Consider the following 8,903-nt stretch of genomic DNA (forward strand, 5'->3'; position numbering starts at 1 on the left):
GAGCTTGCCACAGAGCATGGAGGATCCGAGATGCTTGTGGTGGGGCTGTGATGAGGGTCAAATGGAAGCGTCTCAGCACCAGAATATTCCATAACCACGTGGCACCATAGCTGAGGAACACTTTTTAAATCTCCCATGTTTTAGGTGGGTCTAAGGCACATCTCATTCAATATATATGAATGATAGAAAGAGGATTTTGGGTTGTAGAGACCCCAGGTCATGCACTAAATTTTAAGAAGGCTCAGAAGGTAAAAAAAGAGACTGATTTTCCAAACTGACATAAACCAAAACGACCCTTTTCTACACTGATTATTTCTATCCTGGCTGCATCTCCAGTTAGAATGTATAACACTGACGTTATTTTCCAGACAAGAATTTCTGTTGGTGAAGTACAGATAACGCAGGTGTAACTGCCCACAAAACACACTGGTGCAAAACTAATAAATAAAATCAGAAATTCTTTCTGAAAATTACAGTTAATGGGAAAGGGAAACACCTTTTATTTTGATAGGAAGCCATAGGGTTTGCAAATATTTTGCATCATGATGAATATTTCAATCAAACGGTCCACCTTTTCCTCTCCTTGACCCGCTGTCAGTCCATTTCTCTGGTTATTTCAGGCAATTCTGTGTCTTTCTTCCTGACTCTTTCAGTTATGGGGGGTGAGCTTATGAATAACTTGAAACCTGGACGATGTCTTCCCTGCTAATCTTTTCCCCATTGAGGTCAACAGAAATAAACTCTTGATAAACTTAGAAAACAACAATGGTCGGTGCAACCGTGTCATGGGGACAAAAGGCAAACGCCAGCAAAAATCCCAGGCATCATCACAGCAGAAGCACCGTCCTTACGGTGCGATGTAACCCCGTCAGTCCTGTGGGGCTACATCCTTGTGTGATGGGGAGTCAATGAATTAAAACCACGAGTCAGAGTGATTCCACCCCCCAGACTTGCTGACGTTCCATTGTGATGTAAATTATTTATGGCACCCAGTTACATTATTTAAGATGTTAAATGCAGCTCGGGTGCCCTGGAGTCTGAGTCAGCATCCTCAGGGAGGCAGGAAAATACGCTGCATGTATTGTATTTTATTTTAATTATTTATTTATTTTTAATGTAAAGGACTGATGACTTTTAATTAATTAATTAATTAATTAAGTTTTGGCTGTGTTGGGTCTCCGTTGCTGCACACGGGCTTTCTCTAGTTGTGGCAAGCAGGGGCTACTCTTTGTTGTGGTGCATGGGCTTCTCACTGCGGTGGCTTCTCCTGTTGTGGGGCACGGGCTCTAGGCGCACGGGATTCAATAGTTGTGGCACACGGGCTTAGTTGCTCCAGGGAATGTGGGATCTTCCCAGACCAGGGCTCGAACCTGTGTCCCCTGCACTGGCAGGTGGATTCTTAACCACTGCGCCACCAGGGAAGTCCACTGCATGTATTTTAATAGGGCAACACTCTTCCACAGGCATTGGCCCCTCAGAGGAGTGAGTGGTCTGCTTGGTAGTACATTTCAGAATGTAAGAGCCAGGAACACTGTCCGAGGAGACAGGTTGGTGATCGACACGGAGTCAGTTCTTCAGTTTTGCTCCTTTCCTTTAGAAAGAATGTGTGTTATTTAAAGAAGGTTAGAAATATTTTACATTCTCACACAATGGTGAGAATTTCCATAGTAATATTGAAAAACAAAACAGTGAAACTTTACTGTAGTTTGCCTTCATACAAACGCTGGATTCTTTGAATTGGATCGCTCTTTAGGCCCTGAACTTGGGAAACATCTGCAATGTGTGTTATTGAAAATCATAGAGGAAGGACCTGTGTTAACATTTGTGTTCCTCTCTGCACCCTCGTTTTATCTTAGCTGACGAGTTGAGCTTCCTTCTCAAGTGTGCCGTTATGGTGATCTCAACCAACTCAATCTACCCTTTTCTCTCTATCTCCAGGGACCTGATCAGCACCAGCTGGGCCCAGCAAGTCGCCCACAGGTTTCCTTTAACGTGGCCAGTCCTAAGAAGGTCAGGAATGTGACTTTGGTATAGTACAGGCATCCCTTTGGCTCCACATGGCACTTGGTTGATGACCTACATTGAGATATTGTCAGCACTCATGATGATGTCATCCCTGCTCATGATGATGTCATCATTGCTCACAATGGTGTCGCCATTGTTCTCCATCATCCTGTGGCTGGGGTCCAGCTTTGCCAACATGACCTAGAAGAAGCGACGTTGGCATCATTGGAATGGATATTTTATACGGAGGGGAGGAATCCATTTTTCCAGCTTCTAAAGTGGAATTTGACTTTTAAAATGTTTCGAGATTTCAGTGAATTCCGTAGTTACTAAGTAAAAGCTGCAAATTCATCATGATCGTGCTTCTCACCACTCAACACTCCTGCTTGCTAACCCAACAAATGGTAGATAAGTCTACATCCCACCATGACATTTAAGAAGTTCCTATTATCTGAAATCCTATGAAGTGATATTTATGTATGTTTACTATGTGGGTATTATTGCATATTATCTGTGAAAAAAAGAGGATAAAAACTAGGATCAACAGACATCTAAAATTGCCCAGAATGGGGAGCTCCCTGGTGGTCCAGTGGTTAGGACTTGATGCTTTCACTGCCATAGCCGGGTTCGATCCCTGGTTGGAAAACTAAGATCCTGCAAGCCACGTGGCGTGGTAAAAAATAAAAATTAAAATTGCCCAGAAAATCAGAACTTATAGGTTATAAGTAATTTTAAATTCTAAAGCTAATGTGTACCTTGAGAAATATCTCATTATTGAATATTGACATGAAGACATTCATTTTTATCTGCTCCCTTATCAGTCTTGTTCTCATGTCCTCGGATGAGTTAGATGTGGATTATGTTTTGTGGGGGACATACCTCCAGCCATGAAAAAACTGGAAATGGGCAATATGTTCTTTCATAAATAAAAGGGAAAACACCAAAAAACTTGTATTGCTTTTCTTAACTCTTTACTATTCTGGGGGTAGTTTAAAGAATCATAGAGCTTAGGAACCAAGAATTTTCCAAGAAACAAAACAGAGACCTCTATAAAATTTTCTTTTCTTTTTTCATGTAGAGATTCTCAGTGTATTTCGCTGTCCACCCCATCGCTTCATATTTAAAGTAGAGGCTATTATTTGGCTGTGCTCTACACTGGTTGGAACAGATTGCTATGATGGTCAGTAGTTAGCAACTGCTCTGGGCCCCCAGGCCCAACCATGCTATTGCTGAAGTGGAATTCGACTTTTTTTTTTTTTTTTAACATTTTTATTGGAGTATAATTGCTTTACAATGGTGTGTTAGTTTCTGCTTTATAACAAAGTGAATCAGTTATACATATACATATGTCCCTATATCTCTTCCCTCTTGCATCTCCCTCCCTCCCACCCTCCCTAACCCACCCCTCTATCTGGTCACAAAGCACCGAGCTGATCTCCCTGTGCTATGCGACTGCTTCCCACTAGCTATCTATTTTACATTTGGTAGTGTATATATGTCCATGCCACTCTCTCACTTCGTCCCAGCTTACCCTTCCCCCTCCCCGTGTCCTCAAGTCCATTCTCTAGTAGGTCTGCGTCTTTATGGAATTCGACTTTTAAAAGTGTTAAGATTGTGGTGAATTCCTTGAAGTTACCTGGTAAAAGACACAAATTCATCGTGATGATGTTTCTTATCACTCCACACCCCTGCGTGCTAATCCAGTGGTAGAGAAGTCTATACAGGCAGACCTTGGAAATGTTGCAGGTTCGGTTCCAGAACACAGTAATAAAGCAAGTAACAAGAATGTTTTGGTTTCCCAGTGCATGTGAAAGTGACACTTACACTATACAGTAGTCTATTAAATGTGCCCTAGCACTATGTCTAAAAAACAATGCACAGACCTTAATTAAAAAATATTTTCCTGCTAAAAAATGCTCACCATCATCTGAGAGTTCAGTGAGTTGCAATCCTTTTGCAATAGCCACATCAAAGATCACTGATCACAGGTCACCATGTCGATTGAATAAAGCTGCACAACCTAAAAGTTGAGAATTACGTTTTACTTGGCAGACTTTCTGAGGACTTCAAGCCTGGAAGGCAGCCTCTCAGTTAACTCTGAGGGACCGCTCCAAAGAGGGCAGGGTGGAGCCAGGATATATAGCAGTTTTGCAGCAAAGAGCAGATAGTTGGAACATCAAAAATTTACTGTTAATTAAAGAAAACCAGACATCTCAAGCTAAGGAATTTAGTGCTTTTCTGTGTATGGGAAGATGCAAGAGTCTGGGCTCATTGCAATCATTCCTTTGATGTACATCTCAGCTCTCTGGGGCCAGGAGCCTCTCCTTTCCCATCCTGAGTCCCCTCGGGGACACCGCTTGTGGGGGGCTGCAGTGGCTGAGGTCTTGATGGCTGCACCACGCTTTGTTTGCTGATATGGCAGGCAACGTTTTTCATCCACAACCATAACGAGTATAATAATAATGAAAAAGTTTGAAATATTGCAAGAATTACCAAAATGGACTCAGAGACGTGAAGTGAGCAAATGCTTTTGGAAAAATGGTGCCGATAGATTTGTGCTGGGTTGTCACAAGCCTTCAGTTTGTAAATAATGCAATATCTGCATAGCAGAATAAAGCAAAGAGTAATAAAACAAGGTGTACCTGTATACTACCATGATTTTTAAAGTATTTCTTCATCATAAATCACATTTGGTCTCTACCCTGGACCCCCTCCTATGAATTGACAACTAACTCAAGGGGTATTTGCTGGTACAACGTGGGGCTGTGTTCTGTTCTGTACTGTTCTGATTGGTCGGTGCCCCTACACTACCCACTCTGATTGGGTGGTGCCCATACACTATCCATTCTGATTGGGTGGTGTTCCTGTTTTATAGGTTGTCAAATATTTTGTATATGCCCGCTACTTAGAGGATCCTAAAAAAGAGATCACCTCTTCTAAGACCGTGTCCCTAATGTGAGGGAATTGGTCACTATTTTCTTTAGAGTAGAACTAAAATGCAAAATTTCGAAACACCATGAATATAGCTATATCACTTTTGTCACCTACAAATTGGCACTTGCCATCTAGATTTACAAGGATTAAATTATGAGCCACTGCAGCTGTTGACCTTCAACATCGTCTGAAAGGAGTTCAGGGTGGAGATGAGGAGTGAGGCCCTCTGTGTTCTAGAAAAAACTGGCAGAACAGGCCTTCAGATAGTTATTTTCAGGAGATGGTTTTTATGAGCCTAATTCTTGCATCTCCGCATATCTAGAAACACATTAAAATCCTTCATGGTGACGTCTGCTCCTTGTGACTAGCAGAAACCTTCTGCAAAAAAATATGTGCTTGATTGCATGGACTCCCCCTTCACCACAAAATCACATATATATACTGACCTTCTCCCCTGCCTCTTTAGAACAGTTTCTCAGAGCTATCTGAGATGCTGTCTCCTGGCCTATAGTCCTCATCTTGCCCCCAATAAAACTTAACTCACAACTCTCATGTTGTGCATTTTTTTCAGTTGGTACTTTCCAAAGGGTCCTTTTTATGAGAAAAATTGACAATTCAACTGCTTAAAAGTGAGACTCTTGTTTATTATAACTTCTTTACTCCCTGTCAATGTGATCCTGTCTCCTGCCACCATCCTTGAATGGGTACAAGTCAAGGATAAAGCCCAGAAGGTTCAGGAGACCTTCTGGTCTCCTGTTAAGCAGAGCTGTTCAGTGAGTGAATTCCATATTCTTTGCTTCATAGTTTACTCTCCTTAAATTGCCACAGGACACGGATCCCGAGACAAAGCAAATGTCATGTCATTTACACTTTTTGTAACCTTTACAGAACCTAGCATTCTGGAGGCACAGAGTAAATATTGACCTCAAACAAGTCAATATTGAGAAACACAGTATATTGAAGTATAATGAATATTTGCCATCTGCCTACTATAAGAATCATATTCTTGTGGTTATTTTAGAAGTCGGTGGGGGGTTGCATGTAGAATATAGTTGAACGTCAAGTTTTAAACTCTGGAGATCAATGCCGAATGATCTTCATAGAAATTTCTTCAATTTGCTATGTGCTTGGTGAATCAGTCTATAATATTTTTTTCATTTATCAGGCTCGGGAAGTTTTCCTGTGTCACAAATAAAAAGGTTCTTTCTTATAGTAGCTTATTCTACGAGTAAGTTTTCTCAAAGGGACCCCTGGCTAGTTTTTATTTTGCAAGGGGTATGGATATTTTATAAACAAAACTATCTAGAGCTGCTCTGTCCAATACAATAGACACACGTGGTTATTTGCATTTAAATTATTTGAAATTAAGTAAAATATAAGATTTATTTCCTCAGTCCTACTAGCCACATGTCAAGTGCTCAATACCACGTCTGGCTAGTGGCTACTGTATTGGACACGCAGATTACAGTCTTCATTGTTGCAAAAAGTTTTTTCTGGACAGTGCTGACCTAGAGCTAGCTACTTGGAAATGACCTTGATGTGTCAAGGGTGGGCTCTTTTACACAAGCACGCAATCCATGTTTTCTCTCAGTGTTATGTCTGTGTACTTGCCAGTTTCTATTTAGGAATCCTGCAAACCCCAGGGCAGCTCTCAACTGATAATGGGATTTTGCTGATGTGGCAAATTTATCTCTCACTCCTGCAGTGCAGAGAGCTGAAGCAGCCTCAAGGGGAAGGGGTGAGAGGAGTCAAAACGTCACGACCAAGGGTGTTTCTCAGAAAGATAGATACGGCTCTCTGCTAATAAATGGCTGATGAAGGCCCAGATATATTTAAACAAATGTTCCTCAGAGCCTTGAGTCATAAAATGCTACCCAGGGAGACCACACCTGCCCATCCTTCCAAGGGTCTTTGACCCTGGTTATGCTGCCAGATTCCAAGCCTGCCCTATGGAGTCAAGGATCTTTCATCGTTTACTTACGAGTAGGACTCAAGTCATAATGTCAACACATTGAAGATAATTGGAGAGGTCCAATAGAAGCACTTCCTTTGCTCTATGTGGCCCTGTTCTTGGAAAACACTTAGGGGCATGAAAGCTGGGTTGCCAGTTCCTAGGCGGTGATGACCTCAAGGTGAATGGATGCTGCGGAGGATACAAGAGATGCTGTGTCAGCATCTGGACCTGCCATTTACGTGAGTACGATGCCCTTGGGGAAGAACACGTGTCCTGTGCAAAGAGGGAGGAAAATGCTCTCTGTGGAAGAGATGAGAGCGTGGAGTTCAGAGACAAGAGGAATAGGTGAGCAGCAAGACAGGAGGGAGGGTTCAAGGGCATGTAGGATGGGATAGAGGGCGGTGCAGCAGGCCTGTGAAGGATGTATATGTCTGCGGAGCTGTCACCATGCATAAGGCTGACGGGGTAGGAGAGGTGGCCAGCCCTGTATGGAGAGGGTCTCTGACGGTTGCTGGGCCACAGGTAGAGGGACACAGCCAAGCTCTGGAAAGCTGGCAGGGAGGGAGTCAGGTGACAAAGATGCCACCTCCTCACTCTCCTGCTCACCAAGCCCATCCAGAGCCAGGGGTCCAGGGAGCCCACTGATGGCATCCACACGGGATGGAGAAGGGTGAGGGCGGCCAATGGATGGGAGAGGCAGGCAGAAGACACCCAGCCAGGAGGGTCTGGCAACTTTTAGGAAACAAATCATGAGATGGAGACATGCCTTGTGCTCGTGACATCACGGGGAAAGACGTTTTGCCTTGTAGGGTTCTGCTTTTTCCTCTCCTTGGAGTGAATCCATTTAACAAAAGAGGACACACATGGGGGGAAAGGAATTTGGCTGCATTGAACTTGAGTAGGTCATGTCTTTGGTGACACATCAGTAGAACAAAGGGATTGAATTGTGGACCCCTGAAGTCCCTTCTGGTGCTTACCCTCGTGGAGATGTTCACACACAGACACACATGCACACATACATGCCCTGCCCTGTCTTCACGTGACATGGCCCAGTTCTTAGGCCCGAGGCTGCCCTGCTCTGAGTGCGTGCAGGCCTCCCTCATCCCCGCAGCATTTGGAGGGAGCTGCGTTCCCCTGCAGATGGTAAATATTTAATTCTCACCCTGCACAGCCTGTAAATCATGCCACAGGCCACGGCCTCGGATGAGACTCACTCTCCAACGTTTATGAAGCAGGTGCCCTGGCTTCTCAGCCTGGAAAATGCAGAGTTTGGGGCAGCAGGCTGGGTCCTGAGCTGAAACAACCCCACAACTGTCTTCCTTCTTTTGTTGGGTGAGACATGTTATTTCTAAAACTACAGTGAGATTCAGAACCCTGCGGGCTGGTGGGAAGCTTTGTGAGAATCATTGCTCAACCAATGGCTTCAGAATGAGAGATTCATGCTTGGCCTCGTAATCATACTGTGTTGACAAAACAGAAAACTTATAAGATTCCAGTAAAGTCTATGGGGAAAATGTAGTACAGAATGTATTGGTTACATTTCTCTACAGAAACCTTAAGAATGTGGGATGTTTCACAGAGTAACTTAATTTGGGAACTCTTGGTAATAACTGCTTCAATTTCATGGCTAATAAAGTCTGTGGTAGTTCAAATCATAGCACATTATTGTCTAAATCAAAAACCAATTTTAAAAATTCCGGTTGATCTAGTTTTGTTTGTTTTCCTCAGAATGTACAAATTGGACTGAATTAAAGGAAATGCAGTCAGCATGAAGGCTTATCTTATGGCAGCAGTCTCTTCACAGTTGTGTGGTGTGCACGCGTGCATGTGTGTGTGTTTGTGTAGTGTGTATGTATGTGTGGCTCTATGTGTGGGTGTATATGGTAGTATATACATGAGTGTGTGTGCATGTGTGTGTAAAGAGCAAAGTTAAGGGGAGAGACACTAGTTTTGTGTCTACCACGGGGGCCAACAAACTCTAGCCCATGAGTCAAACTCAGCTGCTGCTTAG

At 43.2% G+C, this 8,903-nt stretch overlaps 1 protein-coding gene across 4 annotated transcripts in view; it reads left to right on the forward strand.

Moving 5' to 3' along the window:
• The window catches only part of IGSF5 (immunoglobulin superfamily member 5), a 43,954-nt gene extending 41,000 nt beyond the window's left edge, over positions 1 to 2,954 (forward strand). For all 4 annotated transcript variants that reach the window (XM_068545777.1, XM_068545780.1, XM_068545778.1 and 1 more), the window contains one exon: positions 1,939 to 2,954. In XM_068545777.1, the coding sequence (XP_068401878.1) occupies positions 1,939 to 2,034 (96 nt within the window). In that variant the 3' untranslated portion in view covers positions 2,035 to 2,954. The remainder of the gene's footprint in view (positions 1 to 1,938) is intronic.
• Positions 2,955 to 8,903: the final 5,949 nt, after the last annotated feature.

This window comes from Eschrichtius robustus, chromosome 6, assembly GCF_028021215.1.
Source record: "Eschrichtius robustus isolate mEscRob2 chromosome 6, mEscRob2.pri, whole genome shotgun sequence".
Taxonomy (NCBI): Eukaryota; Metazoa; Chordata; class Mammalia; order Artiodactyla; family Eschrichtiidae; genus Eschrichtius; species Eschrichtius robustus.